General features: G+C 42.8%; 1 protein-coding gene across 2 annotated transcripts in view; it reads left to right on the top strand.

Annotated features, from left to right (window-relative positions):
* Positions 1-12,042, top strand: part of RIOK1 (RIO kinase 1) — a 101,381-nt gene extending 89,339 nt beyond the window's left edge. The window contains exons 13-17 of one of the 2 annotated variants that reach the window (XM_073678731.1): positions 2,681-2,746; positions 3,165-3,284; positions 3,428-3,481; positions 7,390-7,530; positions 10,311-12,042. In XM_073678731.1, the coding sequence (XP_073534832.1) occupies positions 2,681-2,746; positions 3,165-3,284; positions 3,428-3,481; positions 7,390-7,530; positions 10,311-10,421 (492 nt within the window). In that variant the 3' untranslated portion in view covers positions 10,422-12,042. The remainder of the gene's footprint in view (positions 1-2,680; positions 2,747-3,164; positions 3,285-3,427; positions 3,482-7,389; positions 7,531-10,310) is intronic. The other variant, XM_073678732.1, reaches the window with a different exon arrangement.
* The last annotated feature ends 13,768 nt before the right edge of the window (positions 12,043-25,810 follow it).

Raw genomic sequence — 25,810 nt, forward strand, 5'->3', positions numbered from 1 at the left:
TCCAGTGCACCACATAGTGGAGAGACACAATCCAAACTGCTTGAGGTCTAGTGTGAAGTTTCCACAATCGGTGATGGTTTGGGGAGCCATGTCATCTGCTGGTGTAGGTCCACTGTGTTTTATCAAGACCAAAGTCAGCGCAGCCGTCTACCAGGAAATTTTAGAAAACTTCATGCTTCCCTCTGCCGACAAGCTTTTTGGAGATGGAAATTTCATTCTCCAGCAGGACTTGGCACCTGTCCACACTGCCAAAAGTACCAATACCTGGTTTAAAAACAACAGTATCACTGTGCTTGATTGGCCAGCAAACTCGCCTGACCTTAACCGCATAGAGAATCTATGGGGTATTGTCAAGAGGAAGATGAGAGGCACCAGACCCAACAATGCAGACAAGCTGAAGGCTGCTATCACAGCAACCTGGGCTTCCATAACACCTCAGCAGTGCCACAGGCTGATCGCCTCCATGCCACGCCGCATTGATGCAGTAATTGATGCAAAAGGAGCCCCGACCAAGTATTGAGTGCATTTACTGAACATACATTTCAGTAGGCCAACATTTCTAATTTTAAAAACATTTTTCAAGCTGTTATAAAGTATTCTAACTTACTGAGATAATGACTTTTGTGTTTTCATTGGCTGTAAGCCATAATCATCAACATTAACAGAAATAAACACTTGAAATAGATCACTCTGTTTGTAATGACTCTATATAATGAGTGTCACTTTTTGTATTGAAGAACTGAAATAAATAAACTTTTTGATGATATTCTAATTTAGTGAGATGCACCTGTATCTGTGAAAAACGCATGACAAATTGAATGTTAACCTGTAGGTGATCCATGTTGTTTTTTGTGACCCACAGACTTATGAGCGAGTCTAATCCGAAATACGGGTTAAAATAGTGCATGCTGCAGTTTTTGTTTTTTTTTGTTTTTTTTTTACACGCAGATATTTGGTCTGAGTGTTTTATCGTTCACGCGAACTACCACATGCATTGACTTGCATTGGTCTGTGTTTGCTGTTTAGTATGTTGTCAGTTTTGCATAAGGACAACACACGGACACTGCGGTGTTTCTGAGTAAAACATACTTTTAAGAGCCAAGTGGTGGCAATGTCGCATGAGCAACTAATCCCTGGCGCCTTCTCTGCCCCTCTCACCTCGAGTGAGAAGTCTTTCACATATGGAGAGACATCTCACTCAAAGGTAGCGGGGAGCAGCCGCTGGGGACCTGCCTCTTTGACTAGTCAGCTGTGCGGTTTGGTTCTCGGACAGCATTTAAAACGCTGCAGTTTCAAAGTGAAGCATTCCTGGCTGAAATTATCCAGTCAGTGTCTAATTCACACTGCACATGGTGCCCGCCGCATGTATCAGTTGTCAGGATACTTTTAAGTAAACCGATTGTGATTAATGTCTAATGATACAGCAGAAAGTGGCTGTGAATTTTAGTAAGAGGATTAGTTGTCGTACCTCGAACACCTACTATATGCACTGAGTGATACATGAGATCCAAGCCCAAGGATGAGCCGTGCCCCTCATGGGCCAGTGCTTTGTGCTTGTCCCCTAGACTAAAATTTGCCAGTCAGCCCCTGTATATCATCCTGTATGTAATATCTTCAATGCTCACTTATTGTCTGTACCTATAGTATATTATACAATGACTGCAGAACATCACATACACCAGTCACATATCATCCTGCACACTGTATGTAATATACTGTGCAGACATCAGATGTATACAGGATAATGTGACTGGTATAATTTCCAATACTCTGAAGTCATAGTATAATATAAACCATCACATGTATTATCCTGTATACTGTATTAATATCTGATGTTCTGTAGTGTCAGTGGATAACCTCCTGAACACTGTATATAATTTACTGTGCACAGACATCAGATGTTCTACCAGTCACACATTAACCTGTATAGACCGTCTGATGTGTGCAGTCACAGTATGTCAAATTCCAGTCATATATTATACTGTATACTAATATGTACAGGATAAAGTGTGATTATATCATGTGACAGGCATCGCCTATACTATGATCTGTTTTCTCTTCTGAATAATCATACAAGACTACTGCGGAGGCCGCTGTTAGAGGCAGCTGCTGGCTGTATGACAGTGGGGGAATCCACCATGTATAGAGCTGGCTCAGCTCCTGTGCCTGCACAATACACCCACACACGATGTGTGGCTTCTGTGACCTAATGCGTGTGCTGTGGTTAGAATTGTCTCAGCACATAACAGACATAAATAAACTGTGCTTCTACTAATTGATTTTTCATATTTAGCAGGCATTTGAGTTTCTTGTAGATCAGCGGGGATCTGTGTCCTGAGACCTCCACTGATCACACACTTGTCCTCTCAGAAGTGCACAGCTCCTGACTGAGCTTGCACACAGAGAGCATGGTACGGATTTACTAGAAAGCATAGGTATCATAGCCTATATTTCTATTCAATTCATACTATGGGCTGTGTGCACCTGTCTAAGCGTACACCTCTTAAGGGAATAGTGTGCGATTGGTGAGGGTCTTAAAATCTGGACCTCCACCGATATGCAGGCAATTCAGGTGCCTGCTAAATATGAAAAATCAAGTTTAATTACTTTTTAAAATCTATAGTTAGAGAATGTTCAAGGGATTCATATTTCCCTTTATCATTTTACTCTAATTTTTCAGGCAATGGAAATAGCAGCTGAAAGAACAGAAGAGGAAAGATCAAATCAAGATAAAGTTGATGAAGAGGCAAGTCGTTTTCTGTGTAATGTGACTTGTACAGGGTTGTGCTGATTGTATCTACTACTAGATGTTTGCAAAGTTTGTGGTTTTTATGTATTGATTAGTGTTGATCGAGTATGTATCATTAACCCTTTCCGGCGAGCACGCTCGGTTCAGGCAGGCAGTCTCCGCATGTGTCACAGCTGTCTAACAGCTGTGACACTTGCAGGCGAGGCAACAGTGAATGAAACGCTGAGCATGACAAAATACTCGGCGAGCACCCGAGCGTGCTTGCCAGAAAGGGTTAATGATGCATACTCTATCAACAGTAGTATTGATATTTTTGCAATGTAAGATTTTTTTGGGGGGGTGGTTGAAAGGGGTGGGTTTATGTCAAACAGCCAAATTGGATATTTTTGTCGCTCATTTCTTTGTAATCTTTTAGGTGTTTAAGAAAGCATACATTCCCCGAACTCTAAATGAAGTGAAGAACTTTGAGAGGGATGTGGACTTAATGCAAAAGCTGAAAGAAGAAGATCTGTCACTTAACGCACAACAGGATAATGTGAGTAACCTAACTTAAATTCATCAATGAAGGTATGATCAGGAGAGATTCGGGCCCTGATTCATCAAAGCGGTTATACCAGAATTCTGGCGTAAAACGCTTTGAAAAGTCGTAATCTTTTTTGTTTTATTTGAATTTTTTAGATTCTCTATCAGACTGTGACTGGCTTGAAGAAAGATTTGTCAGGTGCTGAGACGGTAAGACCTTGGGAGACCTTCTATTTAACATAAAATGGGTTGCCCTTTTCAGAACCGCTTTTCCTGTAAGCTCTATTAGTAAAGAAAAACAAACAAACTGTGCTTTACTCACCTTCCCCAGTACCAGTGCTGAGTCTCTGTCGTAGCTCACGGTGTCTACTTTTGTCTGCAGTGTCAAAATCGGCAGAGCCACTGAACTCAATTATTGTCTGCAGCGTTCTCAACCTGTCAGCACTGCAGACAATAACGGAGTTCAGCGGCTCTGCCTATTTTGACTGCACAAGCTGCTCAGCTCTCGCTACTTTGGCTGCCTCTCTGTCATTGTCACGTCATCACTTCAGATAACGGAGCTCAGTGGATCTGCCGATATTGACTGACCAAGCCATTCAGGGCCGCTGAACTCCCTGGCAGGCTGCCGCACTGTCGTGGTCACATGAGCGCTACACAAGGTGTGCCTTTTGGAATGAACTTAGTTTCTATCATAAGTCCTGTTTATACAGTCATGGCCAAAAGTTTTGAGAATGACACCAAAATTATATTTTCACATGATCTGCTGGCCTCTGGTTTTTATTAGTGTTTGTCTGATGTTTATATCACATACAGAAATATAATTGCAATCATATTATGAGTACCAATAGGTTATATTGACAGTTAGAATGAGTTAATGCAGCAAGTCAATATTTGCAGTGTTGCCCCTTCTTCTTCAAGACCTCTGTAATTCTCCCTGGCATGCTCTCAATCAACTTTTGGACCAAATCCTGACTGATGGCAGTCCATTCTTGCATAATCAATGCTTGCATTTTGGCAGAATTTGTTGGTTTTTGTTTGTCCACCCATCTCTTGATGATTGACCACAAGTTCTCAATGGGATTAAGATCTGGGGAGTTTCCAGGCCATGGACCCAAATTCTCTGTTTTGTTCCATGAGCCATTTAGTTATCACCTTTGCTTTATGGCAAGGTGCTCCATCATGCTGGAAAAGGCATTGCTGGGCGCCAAACTGCTCTTGGACGGTTGGGAGAAGTTGCTCTTGGAGGACATTCTGGTACCATTCTTTATTCATGGCTGTGTTTTTAGGCAAGACTGTGAGTGAGCCGATTCCCTTGGCTGAGAAGCAACCCCACGCATGAATGGTTTCAGGATGCTTTACAGTTGGCATGAGGCAAGACTGGTGGTAGCGCTCACCTCTTCTTCTCCGAATAAGCTGTTTTCCAGATGTCCCAAACAATCGAAAAGGGGATTCATCAGAGAAAATTACTTTGCCCCAGTCCTCAGCAGTCCACTCCCTGTACCTTTTGCAGAATATCAGTCGGTCCCTGATGTTTTTTCTGGAGAGAAGTGGCTTCTTTGCTGCCCTCCTTGAAACCAGCCCTTGCTCAAAGAGTCTCCGCCTCACAGTGCGTGCAGAAGCACTCACACCAGCCTGCTGCCATTCCTGAGCAAGCTCGGCACTGCTGGTAGTCCGATCCCGCAGCTGAAACAGTTTTAAGATACGGTCCTGGCGCTTGCTGGTCTTTCTTGGGCGCCCTGGAGCCTTTTTGACAACAATGGAAGCTCTCTCCTTGAAGTTCTTGATGATGCGATAGATTGTTGACTGAGGTGCAATCTTTGTAGCTGCGATACTCTTCCCTGTTAGGCCATTTTTGTGCAGTGCAATGATGGCTGCACATGTTTCTTTAGAGATAACCATGGTTAACTGAAGAGAAACAATGATAGCAAGAACCAGCCTCCTTTTAAAGTGTCCAGTGATGTCATTCTTACTTAATCATGACTGATTGATCGCCAGCCCTGTCCTCATCAACACCCACACCTGTGTTGATGGATCAATCACTAAAACGATGTTAGCTGCTCCTTTTAAGGCAGGACTGCAATGATGTTGAAATGTGTTTTGGGGGTTAAAGTTCATTTTCTGGGCAAATATTGACTTTGCAAGTACAGTAATTGCTGTTAAGCTGATCACTCTTTGACATTCAGGAGTATATGCAAATTGCCATTACAAAAAATGAAGCAGTAAACTTTGGAAAAATTACTATTTGTCTCATTCTCAATACTTTTGGCCATGACTGTACAGTTGTGGTGAAAATTTTTGAGACTGATACAGATTTGGGTTTTCACAAAGTAAAAGCTACAACATCAAAAACTCACCAAATACTCATTATGGGAATGTAGCCTAAAGGTGTTGTCTCCTACAAGACATTCCTTTCTTAAACACTAAAGTTCCCCAAGTACAGTCTTGGCCAAAAGTTTTAAGACTCGCACATATTTTGGTAATCAAAAAGCTTCATAGTGGCAATTTGTTTTAACGCAAGAAACTTATGAAGGGTGATCAGATGAATTGTCGTGAGGGTTAACTTGATCACAAAAACCCCATTTCCACTGAATTTCAACCTGCTACAAAATTCATTTATCTTTATCATAGGAGAAAGTCTTAACTGGTTGCTTTTAAAAGGATGCTGGTGCTTGAAATCATTGTCTTTTTCTGTAATTCATGGTTACTTCCAAGGAAACATGCAGTCATCATTGATTTGCTTAAAAAGGGCTTTACAGGCAAGGATATTGCTTCATGTGAGATTGCTTTTACAGGGAATCTGTCAGCAGGATTTTGATATGTAATCCAAAAGCGGCATGATGTTGGGTCAGAGAGCCTGATTACAGCAATGTGTCACTTACTAGTCTGTGTTGTATAGAAACAGCAATCAGTATTTTATCAGCAGGAGATTCACCACATGTCTAGGTCTCCCATACCTCCTACACAACTGCTCTGTTTAACCCCACCCCACTCCACCACTGGTTAGAAGCTTTCTGTCACTGTATAGTGTAGAGAAAAATTGCAAACCAGTGGTGTGGGTGGGGTTTTACAGAGCTCAGCATTGTGAGCACTGCTAGATCTGCAGCAGAGAAAAACACTGATTGTGTCAAAATGACAGCATGCAGACCAACAAGTAACACATCACTGGAATCAGGGTCTGAGCCCCTATATCATGTTCCACTCAGATTACATAGCATAAACCTATTGATAGATTCCCTTTAAATCAACCATTTAGCGGATCCTCAAGGCCTTCAAAGAGAACGATTTAGGTACTTTGAAGGGCGCCAAGGAAATTGCAGCAAGTGCTAAGACAGCCTCCTAATGAGGATTCAGCTCACGGATCGATTTAACAATTGTGCAGAGCTTGCTCAGGAATGGCAGCAGGCACGTGTCAGTGCATCTATAGACACAGTGAGACACAGGCTTTTGAAGGCTGACCTCATGTGAAGAAGGGTAGCAAAGAAATGCACTTCTCTCCAGGAAAAATATCAAGGACAGACTGACATTCTGCAGGAAGTACAGGGATTGGACTGTAGAGGACAGGGGTAAATTATTTTTCTCTGATGAAGCCCCCTTCAAACTGTTTGGGGCATCTGGAAGAATGATATAGAATAAAAGGTGACCGCTACCATGAGTTCTGTGTCATTTCAGCCTGACACTTTTCAGTGTGGGGTTGCTTTTCATGAAAGGGAGTAGACTCACTCAAAAGTTTACCTAAGAACATTGTCATGTATAAAGAATGACATCTAAACATCCTCCAAGAGCAACTTTTAGGTTAACTTCAAGCAACAAACTTTCTGAAAACCAAAATTTGTACCAGTCTCAAAACCATAGCTGTAGTAGAATATCAGGAAGGCAGATTGCATTTGTGTCCATAATACAATACCTTAATATGTTGATGGGAAAGGATGGTAAAACCAGTTATGAAGATTCCCTGCACTTGTAATTCAAGGAATTGAGAAAGTCTGTTCTTGCCCTTATGAATGAAGGGGATTTTGAGAAAGGATATACAGCATGTACATGGTCTTTTCAGTTTCTTATTAGTGATTAAATAGTAACTGTGTTTCTCATAGCCTATTGTATGCATCTTGTGTGTCCAGGTACCAGCTTTGCTCCAGAAAAGTGACGATGAACAACCTGATGAATCAAGTTCTGATGCCCATAGTGGTGAGGAATCCGGGTCAGACTCCGATGATGATCATCCCAAAGATCAAGCCCCTGTCTCTGAAATAGATAAAAAGGTTTATTGGCTGCCATGTTTAATCATAAAAATGTTAATAATATGTTTTTTGTGTTGGTTAGCTTAGAAGAAATGGGTCTTTTTAAGCCAGAGCAGCTTGTATTCTGGCCCAACTAACCTCAGTTCCTACCTTCACTTTTTATTTTTCAAATGCCTAATTATGGACCAACAATGAAACGCTAGTGGTGACATTAGGCGGTGAGAGAGACAATGTTATCCTGCTGTTCTCAAATTACTTCATAACAAGATTGGTTATTAGTCTTCGCTTGCCTCTAGCTTACTGAGTACATCTTTGTGTAAGGATTATTTTCAGGCTGTATATACTTTATGTGAAGCGTTGCATTTCATGCTGTGTTCCTTGATTCCACTGTTGAACATATGCTTGGAATTTTTGTGTGGTTAGATACAATTTTAAACTCTTCGTGACTTGGCCAATTTTTGCTTTTTGTGCCCCGTCTTACAAGAGCCATAACTTTCTTTTTCCTGCGATATGGAATATATATATATACACATACATGTGGTCACATGCTGACTAGACATGCTCAGCCTCAATAAAAATGAAATGAGTGAAGCCAAGCAGTCTAGTTGGAATGTGACTGTAAGTATGCAAATTACGGTACACACTTGCTGTCATGTGACTGCCCGGTGTGCATGCTGTAAGGATTCAGAAGTCCGTAGTCTCAGAGTGACTTCAGACTTTCATCAGAAGAATGGACAGCCACTTTAACTAGTTTTTCAATTTTTAGTTGGAAAAAGTCTCATCTTTCATAAAATGCACCAAAATAACTGGCATTAAATAGAATCACTGCAGCAGGGAGACTAAAGTAGAGATGCGCAAAATTTTGGGATATTTTTTTTTTTTTTTTTAAAGTCTCATTTCTTGAATCTGTCTAAAACATCTGGAAGAGCCACCTTGATGTAAAACTCAGAAAACTTCCACACATTCTGTATTACAAACACAAATCATTTATTTCCCTTTTCATCACAATCTGTATTCCAAACACAGATGAGAAATGTTACAATTTTCGCACTGGCTACTCTTCTAGACTTATACTTAATGTTTTTTTTAGGAAATTCACATGTACATTAGTAGCAGTGGACTAACCCTATCCTGTGTATTGAAGTAGCTAATGAGCGTGTGCAAAGGTCATTGTGAAGGGAGGGGGAGCTGTGACATCACCTATTGTCATTGGTGGATCCTGTATTATCAGCTGTGTATATGTTACGTGTCATTGTAATCCTGCCTCTGCTGATAAGGAGCCTGCTGACAACTGTATGAGTCTAAAAAAGCCTCAGTGGGAAGTGTGAAAAATGCAAGATTATTCTTTTTTTTTTTTTTTTTTTTTTTTAATCCAGAATATAATATAGAAAAAAAAATCCAGATTTTTTTTTTTTTAATTAAAAGTAGCACAAAACCTAATTTAAACTATGGGCCAACACGGCTGGGCATGGGCATCCTCCTCGGTAATACATTCAGATCAAGCTGGGTTTATGCCTTTAAAATCAACTGCCATTAACTTACGAAGGGTATTCCTAATTTTGCAGTGGTGCAGGCTGACCCAAGAAATTGATTGTTTCCTTAGACGCTGCCAAGGCCTTTAACAGTGTGGAGAGGGACTGTATGTGGGCGATACTAAAAGAGATGGGGTTCGGCCCCGACTTCAAGTGGATTATGCTGTTGTATAAGACCTCGACTGCTAGAATAAGGGCTAATGGGGAGATGTCTGATAGATTTGAGCTTTTTAAGGGAACAAGACAGGGCTGCCCCATGTCGCCATTACTCTTTGCTCTTGCAATTGAACCATTTGTATGTATAATTAGAAGAGATCCTAGGATAGAGGGGTTTAAGTAGGGGAATAAAGAGCAAAAGATCGCTCTATATGCCGATGACTTATTATTTTTCAATAATTCTACCATTTCCCTTCCAATTATAATGGATACAACTGAAAGATTCGGGACCTTTTTGGGCCTTACTATAAACTGCTCAGTCCGCTCTGCTTCCTTTAGATAATTCACTCTGGGACTGTTTGTCAAAGGTTCCAGTGGTTCAGAAATTTCTGGGTATCTACATTACAAGAAAGCCACAGGATTACATCCCTTTATATGTAAGCCCTTTGGTAATCAAGATGAGGAATAAAGTGAGCGCTTGGGGGGAAACTACCCGTCGGCTTTGGGTAGAACGAACCTGATTAAACAATTGGTGATTTTCTGATGGCTCATTGACTTTACCCTAAGGGTGGTTTCACATTGCGCTTATCTTCAAGTTCGTGGGTCCCTTCGGGGCCTACGTTCGAACCCCCCCCATCCCCGCAAAACGGGATTTGGATGTATGCACCAACGGGGCAATAGACTATACTGGTGCTGTCTGAGCGAACGTGCGCTCAGAAGAGCTTCATTTTCAGGCGTATACGAATACTGGAGGCGGACACCTAGACATAGTAGACTGCATCTGAGTGTCCATCTCCAGTAGGCGTATATGCCTGAAAATTATGTAACGCCAGCACCATTATAGTATGTGGCCCTGTCGGCGCATACACCCGAATCCCTTTTTGCGGGGGGTTCTGACGTAAGCCCTGACGAAGCCACAGAACGGGAGCCAGAACGCAGTGTGAAAAGCACCCTTAGGTTTATTTCTTTGTATATGTCTGTTTTCTGCTTTGAGCCTGCTGATACTGTTTTATGCCTCTCTGCCAAGTCTTTTGTTTCTTTGGCAACCAGCGTGTTTTCCCATGACTTTAAAATGCTGATAGCAACACATTTATGCTTCTCCCTTTTCAACAGGAAAGGAAAAAAATGTTCAAAGACGCACAGAGGGAGAAAAGAAAAAACAAGATCCCAAAACATGTGAAGAAGAGGAAAGAAAAGACATCAAAAACGAAGAAAGGCAAATAGATGGTGTGCTAATGTACAGCAGGGGGGCACTAATTTGGTATATCATACATCCATCTTACAGATGAGCTGGCGGAATACACTGTGTGTATAGGAACACAATAACGAAAATTATGTTTTTAGCAGGTGGTAAAACATCTTGCCAGGTTGGTACTGGCTTCTCTCAGTATAAATTGAAACAATAAATACAAAGTTTTCTAACTTTTCAATATACTGTACATATGAATGTAAACAGTTTCATAATAAATGAGAATTGCTTGTGTTTCTCTTTTAAAGGGGATATTTTGCAATTTTTATTTTCAGATTAATTGATATAATCAATCTTTTTAATACATTTACAAAATTAAATGTACTGTTTTTTGCAATTTTTTTTTTCTGCAGGGGCTACCATTTTTATTTGCTGGTGTGTAAGTGTCTGAGCATGACACTGACGCACCGCAAATACGGCAGCCCCTGAGTATAGGAGACTGCAGTAGGTGTCTGACCGCATCTACTTCACTATGGCTGCCTCCAGCTTTGAACTATGAATGCCCCCTGGGTTGTCCAGTTCACAGCTGTGGGAGGAGCCAGATGACATTTTTTGTAGTGCTGAGCAGTGCTCTGAGTTACAATTCATCCCTGTCACCGCTCACAGTGTTAAGCATGAGCAATGACAGGAGGTACTGGAAGGCGACTGAGCAGTGGTCGGCAGCTTGACATTGTAATACTATCAGGCTACCAAGCTCTTCTTACCGCTGGAAGTCGTCTTTTCCGCAGCCCTGCTCTGAGAAGTGAGACCAGGAATGTGGAGGTGACTTCTTCCTTGCTGTGAGAACAGCTCAGCAGCCTGACGGTAATACAATTCCATGATGCCGACCTGTGCTCACTACCGCTTTTAGCCTGCAAAGTTCAGAGCACAGCAGAGAAATCATTGTGCTGCTGTGCTCTGAATACTGACTGAGCTCTGCTATGTCAGTGTAACATTCAGATGTCCCTGCCTTACAGAAATCTGAAGGAGACTTTATACTGACACAGCAGAGTCCATGTATCTAATCCCATCATGTATGATACAACCCTCAGAGCTCCTTATCTAATGCCATCATCTATGATACAGCCCACAGAGCCTCGCATCTAAACCCATCATGTGTCATATAACCCGCAGAGCTGCGTATCTAATCCTATCGCGTGATACTGTGTATCTAATCCCAGCACGTTCTACACTCTGTGTATCGAATCTCAGCAGGCGATACACTCCACATATCTAGTCCCAGCTTGTGATACACTACGTATCTAGCCCCGGCGGAGTGATACTGCAGGCAGCACCAACTAACAGAATGGGCGCTGGCAGCTGTCCTCGGTGACACTTTCCTCATGTCAGTATCACTTTGCAATCACCAACAGAATGTCTGCACTGTGATCCTAAATTTCATCCCTTTTTATCCTTTTGCAAACACCCAGAAGGGGAGGTTAAGCGAGACATCAAACAGATCCCGCCCACATTTACAGCAATAGTAATGCCAGCTAGCAGTACACTAGGTTTTCATGGTAAATTTCAGCAGCTGCTACCTTTTTAAATTATTTTTCATATTTTATATCAATAAAAAGGTTTTCTTTTAAATAAAACATTAATACTTGAATACTTGAATTGTTGAGATTTTTTTTGTGATGACACATTCCCTTTAAAGGAGCACTCCCATCAAAGTTTTTATCCCCAATATGTTGCAGTCATCTTATTGTAGATCACTGTGTACTTCCAATTGCTCTTTTTGCCTTTCTACCTAGCTAATTAATTCTTCTTTCTCTGCTCCATGTAGAAACAGGAAGTCTCTTTTCTCTGCATCACTCATTCCCCTCTTCTGCTCCTGACCCAGCTGCTCCCTCTGCCATAGACTTTTCCAGTGACTGATGACTTGTGCAGACAAAATTGACCTCCTATTTCTACATAGAGCTTAGATTCAGCTAGTCAGGGTTTAATCACTTGACGTCATAGACCTAATGGAAAACAGAAGAATTAGCTGGGTAGAAAGGCGGCAAAATGAGCCATTGTAAGTACACAGTGCTATATAATATGAATGCAATATATTAAGAGGATACAAACTGATGGGAATGCTTCTTTAAGTGTAATTGTCACCGTGTCTGACAATTTTTCTAGCAAGTCCGTAGGCTTGGGTACAGTTTAATAAGTGTTAATGCGCAGCTAGATGGGACACAGTCATGTGAAAAGTATTGTTTGAGTTTTGGTACCTGGCTAGGTTTCACTGAAGTGGAAATATAATACAAAGTGGCAGAAATTGAATAGAAAGGGCTTTGGCCAACAGCTACTCCTCCATCCCCACCCTCCAGTATACATGCATGTTAGGCATAGGCTAACCTATTTGTGTTCTCGGTGACTAGGGAAATGACCCATTATTAAACATGTCTGACAACAGCTTATTTATAGAGATGAGCGGATCGATCTGCAGAGGATCAAGTTTGAGTCGAATTTCCTGTTTTACGTGAATTTGAATATTTTGAGATTCCATTCACGGTTCACAAAAAAAAAAGTTGCCTGGCAACATTTCCCACACTGCTGAAGCATCAGAGAGCAGGCAAACATAATTGTGTTGCCGCAAAGGCTTCCCATAATGCCCTGCAGCTATGACATCTTATGGATTATCATACCTTGTACAGAGGTGGTCAGTTCCTGGGTCATCACAGGTCAGCGGATCCCAGCAGAGCACAGTTTGTACGGTAAAGTCACTGTGTAGGTCTCTGTCTTCTGTAGTGTGTAAACTCTTATGGTCAGTGGGGTTCTCCCAGTCTTGTGACAATTAGGTGATTGTTCGATCCTGTCGGCGTTCCAGTAATGTGATGTGTGTCTAATGTACTTTATGAGCTGGTATACAAGAATACATGCGCAGCCTCAACCAGTTGTGAATAAATGGGGTAATAATTCACAGAATTATAATTTTCAGTTGTCTTAAGGTCTGTAACATAACAAAAGCTTTGTCTGCTAATAGTATGAATTATTTCTCAATAGTTTGTAATGGTAACTGTCCACTCTTGATTCTCCTGTTTCATATGAATCCAGCAGGAAAGTCCCTTTTACTACAAGTTCAGACTTCTTTAATTAAATTGTAAGATATTCTAGAAAGGTTAGACAGATAATCCTCCACAGCATGGGATTCACTCCAGTTTATGAAGCGTGAAGTAAGAGACTGCAAAATACCAACATCAAGCAGTGCAGGGGTGAAAGGCCGAGCACAGCTGTCCCTGCTGACCGTGCTGCGCGGTGAGTGTTAGCTTATGGTTTCCACATGGCCAACTTTTGCTGGCACAGGGGACTTTTCTCCTTTAACTTTTTTTGCCTCTTGGACACAATAGAGAAGTGATTGTAAAGTCTGTAAATTGTTTTCTTTTGCTATGGCAGCACTGTTACTTTGCAGCACTGGGGTCCTGGCCTCCATTCCCACCAAAGACGACATCTGCAAGGAGTCTGTATGAAATAGTTACCTCTAGCATGCTGATAATGCACACCTACTTGTATATTGTTGTGTAGCCTGACATTTGATATCAGTACAATGTGCATCTTGCTTATCTCCATAATATCAGAGACATTCAATTTTAAAAGCATGGGAAAAGGATCAACTCAGCAGTCCCTACATTTAAAGTGAAGCTTCCAGATTATTGAGAAGATTAGCAGCACAGCATTATCTATCCACATGGGGGAGGCAGAGAGGGCCTTTGTACAGCATGCTTGGCTGTATAATACATATTTGTTTAATGAGTAATGTAGTAATGCCCTGCCAGGACAGTTCCCTCACAGCATTAATCTAGTATTGGAGTTGGCATGTCCCGGAACCTAGTGATGCAGTATCTGCTTATCCTTTATGTGTAGTAGTGGATGACCAATAATCCAATCCTGACAAGTCTGGTTTAGCATTAAAGGTCCACAACCAGTTGTATTTGTACACTGGAAAATACTATGCTTTTAGTAGATGCAGCTGGATACATTGGGCATACTTTGATGTAAATTATTTGAGTACATTGAGAATGCTGGTTTATCCTAAATCCCTGATAATACAGTGCTCAGCCTACTCAGTTACTTTGAGGTCCTGTTCGTACAAGGAGAGCTGAGTATTGATCATTCCAATAGACTTCACTTGCTAATTGTAAAGCTGTTCTTACTCAAAAATCCTACTCATGAGATCCGATAACATAATTGCATAGAGTAACATTTATGGGAAATGGATGGATCGGCTAGAGCCAGGCAGGCAGCCACGGGATGGACCGGCTAGAGCCAGGCAGGCAGCCACGGGATGGACCGGCTAGAGCCAGGCAGGCAGCCACGGGATGGACCGGCTAGAGCCAGGCTGGCAGCCACGAGATGGATCGGCTAGAGCCAGGCTGGCAGGTCACGGGATGGATCGGCTAGAGCCAGGCAGGCAGGTCACGGGATGGATCGGCTAGAGCCAGGCAGGCAGGTCACGGGATGGATCGGCTAGAGCCAGGCAGGCAGGCCACGGGATGGACCGGCTAGAGCCAGGCAGGCAGCCACGGGATGGACCGGCTAGAGCCAGGCAGGCAGCCACGGGATGGATCGGCTAGAGCCAGGCAGGCAGCCACGGGATGGATCGGCTAGAGCCAGGCAGGCAGCCACGGGATGGATCGGCTAGAGCCAGGTGACCATGGAATACACATCCTCTAGAGACTGCCAGACTTGGTATACCCGTCCCCTGTAGACCCGCAGTCATGGTATACACTTCCTCTAGAGACCAGAAGCATTATTATATGTATCACTTAGAACCTGGCAGCCATGATACACTCATCCCCAAGAAACAAACCCCCATTACTTTGTTGGTAACTGGATGTCATGATGTGGGGGTTAAGTCCATTTGAATGATGCCTTATGCATATGCAGTAGTTATAGAGCTCCAGCCTGTGGGCTATACCATTCTCCTGGGCAGAGACCAGTTGATTTTAGGCTAGGCATTATAATTAACTGGGAGGGGTCCTATTATATGTTCCACAATCAATGGAAATCTGATCACTGACCTCCGTTGGTGCCCTGAGAACAGGTTTGCCTTCAGCTGTTTCTATATTCCCCATAAGGCTCATGTGGTCACCTCGCTATTCCTCACCAGAAATTGAATGTAACATGCTGCGTACAGATAAGGGTCACATCGATATCAGATGGATATTTGTATAGAGCTATGCAGCATATCAGTGCTGTGGAATTCATGCACAACGACTTTCACCTAATGGCTTCTACATTTCTTATCTACTCCTGAGCTAAGCTAAAAAAAAAAAACTGCAATGTGGATTCCAGATTATGTTTGTGACTTGATCTAATGGGATGTAAAAAGCTTTAAAGGGAACCTATCATATTGTACATGTAGTTCTATGTGTGGGTAGGGTGGTGTGAGTTGGAGAAAATTGATATGTAGGTTTATGGGGAAAAAAATTGAGTATAATTGTATTTTATTTACTTACATCACTGTTTTTTTGTGTAGCGTTAAGAGTCCAGTGGGCGGTCCTACTTAGTGATTGACAGCTATGTGTATGCACACTTAGTCTTCCCTGTATATCAGTCACTGACTAGGACCGCTCAATGGACTCCTAAGATAGAAAGCAGGGATGTAAATAAGTTAAAAACTGGTTCTATAGTTTTTGTAGGAAATAAATTGTCTGTTCAGCTGCTGCTATTCTATGGTTCATAGACCATGTTCAATTTCCCTCTACACTACCTCATTGCTTCATATTGTCTGTACCCTTCAGATAGATTTGGAGGCTGATTTACGGCTGGCCACATACCGGGTGCTGTTGCTTCCTGGGGTGATGAGATAACTCCTTTAATGAATTCTTACAATACAAACAAGCAATTAAAGATTCTCTATAGAAGCCCTAGGGCATAGCCCAATGGAAACATTTACTTCATTGAAAGTGTCAGGATTTCCCCACCAGCAAGACATCTATCATCTTGACAAATAAATTTGGTAACTTACTCAGCAAAATTTTAAGAAGGTCATAAATAAAAACTCGGGCAGAGAATTTAATTTTCTCTTTCAAATATGTACTAGAAAGGTGAGGGTGCAGTGCATGATATTTGTGTGTATGATCTATGTTTTTCATTCATTTTCTCTTTGCATCGATGTAGTATACCATTGTTGTCTATAAGCCAAGCATGTGAAATGTAATTTTTCCACAAAACGTCAAGCACAACTTTTTTTTTGTGCGTTTAGCCAATAGTGTAAAGCCTCTCGGCATTATATATCCTCCCAAAAACATATGTAATATAACCTTTTATTTTTAAAAACTGTAGTCAATGGGACAAAAATAATTTACGTAAGTTACATATTAATGAAGGATCAAAGGGAAAAGATATACAAAAAAAACACTTTTTTTGTGTTAAACATATGCAAATATCTCATAAGATTGCAACCTATATGTATGTCACATATCTGATATCTTCTTGCACAATTTTAGTACATTTATAAATCTTTTTAAACTATATGACACCAAACTATGTTTTTCATTTTTACATTTGGTCAACAAATGGGTTGGGTATTGGAGCTTTTAGCCAAATGTCCAGTATATACAAAACAATATTGTATGACATACAATTGTCATTGTAGAGGGACAGAAGGAAAGCTAAAGCAAGTGGAAGTTATTTAGTGATCCATGGATGGATGTTCTACCTATACAGAAAAAAGTGGTTGATGACTGAGTTTATCTAGATTAGTACACGGGTATTGTATGACTGAGACCTGTGACAAAGCCATATATAAAGCCATGGGATGTGACCTAATCCTACAAGTAGATAGAACAGCATAGGGAATGGCAGATGTCATAAAATCAGCCCTCTTGTGTACACACAAAGAAGGACATGATGGGATCTTCAGATGTGAGACAAATCCTTGCTTTAGTCATGAATGCTGCAACAGCATTTGCACAGACAACAGACTCCCTGCATGTGCAATAGAAATGGACATTCAGGTGTGGTGGTGGCCTAGCCTACAGAGCGAGTAAAACCGGCTTTGTTTTTAATGTGGGTGCGGCTGGAATGGATTCACAGCCACTAAAGTGATACTATGCTTGAAGAATTCTTGATCAATAGTGACTAGTAGAAGGAACAACTCTATGATGCCTTGCTTTCTTATATGCAGGCTTTTAGGCCGTCACACCTAGGTGTGGAGGAGATGGGACAGCAGACAGAATAAAGTCTCCACCCTGCATGTAAGAAGCGTAGGAAAAGGACCAAATCAACCTTCTATGGGCGTCATAGTTGTGTAACAATTGTGTTCGATTTCTTAGTGGTTCTTGTTTCCCAAAGTGTTCCAGAGTCTAATAAGACCTCTTGCCAGTGATCTATCCAGTGTATTTACTAGCTTACCCAGTATGTGTGTTAGTGACAGGGTGTGTGATGGAGCAGGCAGAGACAGCAGGCGGATGATCAATCCAACAACCTTTATTGGGACTGGGAGAATATAACACCAAACATAGATATGGTTCCTTAGAGTCTTCAAGGTGCCCACACAAAAGGAACAAATCCGGGGGCGCCACCTGGTAATCTGACTCAAGGAAAATGCAGCAACAGTCTTTAGACTAAGTCCTCAAAGCCAGCAGGGTGGTAAGACATCACAATCCCAGGTGGCAACTGATCTCCAATATCCATACATGGCACCAGGACCTGGCCTCGGCAACAGATTCTAGCCCTTCACACAGCACGGCATCAACTACCAAACATAACATCTCTTATTGTTGTTCTTCTCTTGGGATCAGCCCCCTGGTTGTGCAGAGATACTCACACCCCACCCTCTTAAACATTTACTACAGGTAACTCAAATGATGAAGACGCTTCCAGAACTTTAGTCTCCAGCTGGTCAACAGAGTTGTGCATTTAAGGGAAGACCCCTGCAGAGAGGAACAGAGACACACATGCCCTCACTAGATGCAGGAGAGAAAATGCTAATGTGGGCCTGCTTACAGTATGGTCCACGAAAACAGGCTGAGGGGTGACACTCTGTTACAGGCGTGGCCTCGCTCCATACAGTTGTATGGAGCGAGGTTGAACCCTCTATTTGCTCACGCCCACTGGCCGGCCACGTCACTAGACTGGGCGTGGTCTCGCTCAATACAAGTGTATGGAGCAAGGCCACGCCCACTAGATGGGCCATGGCCAGGAGTATGCATAACCCATACATACTCACTGGTCCCAGGTCAGAAACCGGCGAATCTCCGCAGCACACAGTGCACACGCTGGGGTGATTCATAAGTCTGCAGTCACACAGAGTGGCATTCACTGACGGCGGCATTTAAAACTCGCAGGGAGCTCGTCACAAGTCCCACCGATCAGCGCCCTGTCATGTGATCGCGAGGCGCTGATGGGTTGTCATGACAGCTGGGGATCTGCAGGAGACCCAGTGCCTGTCATCACGATCCTCGTGTGAATGTCGGCATGATTTTTGCTATACATAGTTGTGCTGAAGTCCTGCTATGTGTAGCACAGGCGATCGGACAGTCGTTGCTTTCATTCTCCTAAAAGGACAGTAAAAAATTAAAATAACACAAGTTCAAATCACCCCCTTTTGCCTCATTGAAAATAAAACATAAAAAATACACATTTGGTATCGCTGCTTTCAGAAATGTCCAATCTATCAAAATATAAAGTCAATTAATCCGATCAGTAAACAGCATAACGAGAAAAAAAATCAAAGCACCAGAAATCTTTTTTTTTGGTCACCGCAACAAATAAAATGCACTAAGAGGCGATTAAACATCGTATGTACCTCAATTTGGTAGCAATAAAAACATCAGATCAAGCCGCAAAAAATAAGCCATCACCCGGCCCCAAATCCCAAAAAATGGAGACGCTACAGATCTCGGAAAATGGCAACAAACGCAAAAGCTTTTTTCATACAAATTTCGGATTTGTTTTCACCACTTATATAAAAAATAACCTATACATATTTGGGATCAGCAAACTCGTAATGACCTGGAGAATCATATTGGCAGGTCAGTTTTACCATATAGTGAACTTGGTAAAAAAAAAATTGTGGAATTGCACTTTTCTTTGCAATTTCATCACACTTGGAGTTTTTTTCCCGTTTTCCACTACACTATGTGGTAAAATCAATGGTGTCATTCAAAAGTACAATTCGTCCTGCAAAAAGACATCCCCTACTACGGCTATATTGATGGGGAAAAAAAAAAGTTATGGCTCTTGGAAGAAAAAAAACTGAAAAATCGCCCAGGATGAAGGGGTTAAAAAGCAGTTCACTGTGCAGACGGGCCAAAAGGTATATGGTAGAGGTTGGACAGGTACAACACAATGATTACCATCCATGAGGGGTATGGTATGGATGCCTCGTATTGGAAATGCTAAGCATGGTGCCAAAAGTGTGCTGCAAAATATATAAAAATTGTAATAATATGTCCCAGCCGCAAAATATATTGATATCTACTGGTTTGCCATAATGTGTTTAATCGATAGAGGTTAGATGCACAATGTACCCTGCATATCTATATCCTGATGATTTATGCATGTGCCATAGGCACATATATACATATAGTGGACGTTTGTCATTGACCACCAGGGGGCGTTACACATACAGCCAACCTGCTTTATGAAATATCACATAACCAATTACACATTACCACTATAGCAAACCTAAGATCGTTTTTTTGGTACTTCCTCATAAAACAAATCTGTTAAATGGAATTTATCACAGCAAAAACCTATAAAATGAAATCTAAAGAATTTTCCTGAGATATTCGGCCAGTGGGCATATCACAGATTTATCTGCGCTGTCATTCTTCTTTTGCAGTTCAAAAAGAAATGTTACAAGCTACAATTTACAATTATATAAAGTCTAAAGGGATGTTTATCACCTATCCACAGGGTGTCTAATCGCTGAGCCACCCAACAATCGTGACAGGGGTCCAGATTCTCAGATATTTTTCACTTGGGTTGGGATTACACCGGTTGTCCACTCCAGTTGGCACTGCTTTTTCTTACTTAAATGCATGCAATTGGGAAAAAATACATTTTGCAATTTGGTTTCATTATAAATTTTGCACTATTTGCCTCCTCTAGCTTCTGTATTACACTGTCTATTGCAGGCTGCAGAAGAAGGTATCTGGGTCGGCCTCATTATCTTTATTTTATCAGATGTGTTGGGGACATGATTTTGTGCCACTTACTATTATATCAGTGTGATGAAAGCCGGCCGGTGGGTGCAGCTCTCTGGCGCCCCCTTACCTCTCAGGTCAGTCAAGGTACTGCACCTAGAGAAAGTAGTGCCAGGAAGCTGCAACCAGCGCAGGGAACACGGTAGTGTGTTATCCCTTCAACGTCACTAAACCGTAACGTCACTACACAGCACAACTCGCTAGCGCCCTCTTAGCCTCAGGTCAGTCAAGGAACTGCACCTAGGATAAGCGGTCGCCAGGGAGACTGTCCTGTAACCTACTGGGTATCGGGGCCCTCTGTAGTGAGGGCGGTATATATATCTTCCTTGGCCGCGCCAGGAATATATATATCTGAACCTCCGACCGTCACTACCAGCCTTCCCCAATCCCCAGTTGGTATGCTGCCACCAGTCCCTATTTTAGATATACGCCCAGTCCGTGAATGGGCCTATATCGGGTCAGGAACCAACCCTGGGTAGCGTTTTTGGCTTGAGCCGAGCTCACACGGACGTGCGTTCGTTATGCAGAATAAAAGGCAGGCCCACAATTACTTGAGGTAATTGATTATAATAATACACTAGATACACGATATACAACTAAATATACACAGGTATAAGGTCAGGCTAAACTATACAACAATGGAATACAACACACAGAATCACCACAGCATATCAGTTACCGGTTTCTTGATTTTCTTGTGACGCAGGGAGAGGATTCTGCGGTCGCAGGCACGGTTCTTTGTTACAGGCTGAGGCCTACCACCGCATGGTCAAACTGCTCCTCCCCTTGGTGGCCTCAGCTGGTGCTCAGATGTTCAGCACACCACTCTTGGGTCAAGACTGACTTATCTCTTGTCTGTCCTGCTATCTTACCTGCCCCGTCCCGCCCACTGCTGGTGAGGTCAGCTGGCTCAGTCTCCACCCTCAGGTCTAACTTCGATCAGAAGCCCAAATTCTATGGAACCCAATAACTTCTTCTGGGATGGTCTCATGATACCCCCAGGGGTTCCCATGGATTCGGGCCGCCGTAACCGACCTTTTGATATCAATTATGATACCATACGGTCCTCAGGAATGGCTCCGCGCTATATCTTGGCTTCCAGAGCACGTACAAACGTCTACCGCGGAGGCTTGTGTGCGCAATGGCTCCGGGACGCCGTGATATTTTTTTATTGGCCCATCCCACGCAACATGCGTGTACTATTCATGTTTCTATATCTTATGCCTCCATGCTTGTGACAGACAAAGAAACTAGTCCTATGGGACAAATGGTCGGGTACAGATAGACGAAGCACCCCCCCCTGCTGGCTGTGTTTCCTCTCGAAGTCTTTGAAGCTCCTAGCATTCAAGTGTTAAGTAGGCTTCTTATCTTACAGGAGCCTGGATGGGGGGAAACTATCTAGTTGACGTTTTAACAGAAGGTCCCAAGGGTGGGGGCTGCTGAAGTGTGGCCATCCCTGGATATGATTTATCATTACCAAGATGGCGGCTACAGGTTCATCACAATCAGTATGGCAGGTTCTCCTACTGCTCTTGTTAGTGCAGCTTTCCTCACAGACTGCACAGATATCCAGTCCATACAATGGTCGCTGGTGGAGGAGCATATGACCAGACCTGTCCATCAACCTCCTCCAATAGAAAACCTCACATGGGAAAGCTGCTTTTCTATTGGAGGAGACGGATGGCCAGCTCATTTAAATAGTGACATAAATGTGCTTGAGAGTTGCCACTCCACTGTATACCGCTTTATCTGTCATTCCCATAGACAGGACCCATTTTTGTGATAACCGCAGACCTCAACGATCAGACATTCATGTTTTCTGTATATGGATGATAAATGTCCTTCTTTGGAATATTTCGTTGTTTTTTTTTTCCCCTTAGGTTTATTCACTTATTGCAGTCATTGTCACAATTGGACTGAGCAGCAATACAATGCACATCCTGTAGACACTTGTGGCACATGATTTTGGAGGAAAGACGCAATGTTTCTCTAAACCAGGGTAACTCTTCTAAGATGTGGAAAATCTAAATGAGGGGCTTGAAACACGCGGCCGCTGAGGCTCCGTTGTGCGGTCCTTAGGCCCTTGAGACAATCATGTCCAACGAGCCAGGGACCGTTGACGTCAGCACTTCTTTTCAACTAAATGTGTGTCATCGCCAAGGGAGCAAGGTCAGGTAAGAATATTTTTTTCTATGTGTATGTGAAAAGCAACAGAATGGGGGACATTGTTACAAGAAGGGGTCAAGGATGGTGACATTTATATAAGATGGGACCAGGTTGGGGACATTATTACAAGCTTTGGGACATTATTATAGGATAGGGGACCATTATTACTACAAGACAGGGGACATGAGGGGGACGTTATTACAGAATGAGGGATATTATTACAGGACAGGAACATTATTACAGGATGAGGGATATTACCGTAAGAGGGATATTATTACAGGACGGGGACATTATTACAGGAAGAGGGATATTATTACAGGACGGGGACATTATTACAGGAAGAGTGATATTATTACAGGACGGGAACATTATTACAGGCTTGGGAATATTATTACAGGATGAGGGCCAGAATTACTATATGGGGCTAATTGAAAAACTACCTTACTGTATGGGGCTGATTGGGGGTAAAAAAATGGAAAACATTTAAAAGAAAATGTAAAATAAAAAATGAAAAAATAAAGGGACAAAATTTGGCCATCAAAAATGCTGTTTTATGTAAAAATTTAAGTTAAAAAGGGAACACCCACATGATAAACACCGTTAAAAAGAATAAAAAACACACCCCCCCCAAAAAAAAACAGATGATCAAAAAATCATATAGAAAAATAATAGTATCAGTGAAAACGTAATCTTCTCCCACAAAGAGCGCGGCTCTATGTGCGACCCCTTTACCTGTCTCAGTTTGAGGCACCCGGATCTAAACGATCGTTTGGCAGACAGCTATTTTTTCCAAGTTCAGGACCGCTCGCGATCTGCGGATCTTTCCTGCCTTCTCTATGGATAGATTGATGTAAGCCGCTGCCAGCATCATCAGAACAAAAGAACTAAATTCCATCCGCTCAATCCTTATGTGATCTGATATAATTTGTTGAATGAAAGTCAGGAGACCCCTGTGTTTGGGCCACTGTTTAATGTGTAAAGGGGCCTTTAGATGCCGATGCACAAGTCCTATGCACTGCATGTCAAATAGCCCATCACTATAAATCTCTATGAATTCCCAGCAATGTGTATTCTCCAACAACTTATGTATTATTATTATTTATTTATATAGCTCCATTGATTTGATGGTGCTGTACATAAGAAGGGGTTACATATCAAATACAGATATCACTTACAGTAAACAAACTAACAATGACAGACTGGTACAGAGGGAAGAGGACCCTGCACTTGCAGGCTTACAATCTACAAGGGATGGGCGAGGATACAGTAGGTGAGGGTAGAGCTGGTCGTGCAGCGGTATGGTGGAGCAGTGGTTACTGCAGGTTGTAGGCTTGTCGGAAGAGGTGGCTCTTCAGGTTCCCTTTGAAGGTTTCCACGGTAGGCGAGAGTCTGATATGTTGGGGTAGAGAGGTCCAGAGTAGGGTGGATGCATGGGAGAAATCTTGTACGCGATTGTGGGAAGAGGAGATAAGAGGGGAGTAGAGAAGGAGATCTTGTGAAGATCGGAGGTTGCGTGTAGGTAGGTACCGGGAGACAAGGTCACATGTATGGGGGAGACAGGCTGTGGATGGCTTTGTATGCCAGGGTTAGGGTCTTGAACTTGAGTCTCTGGGCAATGGGGAGCCAGGGAAGGGCTTGACAGAGGGGAGAGGCCAGGGAGTAGCGGGGGGACAGGTGGATTAGTCGGGCAGCAGAGTTTAGGATAGATTGAAGGGGTGCGAGAGTGTTAGAAGGGAGGCCACAGAGCAGGAGGTTGCAGTAGTCGAGGCGGGAGATGATGAGGTCATGGACTAGAGTTTTTGTAGAGTCTTTGCTGAGGAATGTGCGGATCCGGGAGATATTTTTGAGTTGGAGTCAGCAGGAAGTGGAAAGGGCTTGGATATGTGGTTTGAAGGAGAGATTAGAGTCCAGGGTTACCCCGAGTCAGCAAGCTTGTGGGATTGGGGAGAGTGGGCAGCCATTAACTTTGATGGATAAGTCGGATGGGGGGGTTGAGTGAGGTGGGGGAAAGATGATGAATTCAGTTTTATCCATGTTAAGTTTTAGAAATCTAGCACAGAAGAAGGATGAAATAGCGGACAGACATTGTGGGATTATGGTTATTAAGGAGTTGATATCAGGTCCAGAGAGGTAGATCTGTGTGTCATCAGCATAGAAGTGATACTGAAAGCCACGAGACTCTGAGTTGTTCCAGGCCGAAGGTGTAGATGGAGAAGAGCAAGGGCCCTAGAACTGAGCCTTGGGGGACACCGACAGGGGGTGAGATGAGGAGGTGGTGTGTGAGTGGGAGATGCTGAATGTCCGGTCTGTTAGGTATGAAGAGATCCAATATAGGGCCAAGTCTGTGATTCCAAGAGATGAGAGAGTCTGTAGTAACAGGGAATGGTCCACTGTGTCGAAGGCAGATGAGATCCAGGAGTAGGAGGACAGAGTAGTGTCACTTGGATTTGGAGGTTAGTAGGTCGTTGGTGACTTTAGTCAGGGCAGTTTCAGTGGAGTGATGCGGTCGGAAGCCAGATTGCAAGCGGTCGAAGAGGGAGCATGAGGAGAGGTGGGAGGACAGTTCAAAGTGGACATGTTGTTCCGGTAGTTTTGAGGCATAAGGGGAAAAGTGATGTGGGGCGATAGCTAGTCAGAGAGAATGGGTCAAGGGATGGGTGTGGGTGTGATTGAGGCATGTTTGAAACATGAGAGGAAAACGCCGGTTGTTAGTGACAGGATGAAGAGGTGGGTTAGGGTTGGGATGAAGACTGTGGTAAGGTTAGGGATGAGGGAGGACGAGATTGGGTCAAGTTCGCAGGTGGTGAGGTGTGATTTGGAGAGTAAAGAGGAAACTTGATCTTCTGTAATGGTGTAGAAGTTGGTTTTGGAGGAGGAAGGTTGAGTAGATGTGAGGAGGGACTGTGGGGACTTTAGGAAAAAGCTTTGTCTGATGGTGACAATCTTCTGCTTGAAGAATGAGGCGAACTCTTCGGGTGAGATGAGAGGAGAGGGAGGAGGTGCGGGGTGACTGAGGAGAGAATTGAAAGTGTTGAATAGCTGTTTGGGGTTGTGAGATAGGATATGAGAGATGAGAA

The sequence above is a fragment of the Phyllobates terribilis genome, unplaced genomic scaffold (assembly GCF_046119375.1).
Source record: "Phyllobates terribilis strain yellow unplaced genomic scaffold, ASM4611937v1 Scaffold_4__5_contigs__length_816908805, whole genome shotgun sequence".
NCBI classification, from domain to species: domain Eukaryota; kingdom Metazoa; phylum Chordata; class Amphibia; order Anura; family Dendrobatidae; genus Phyllobates; species Phyllobates terribilis.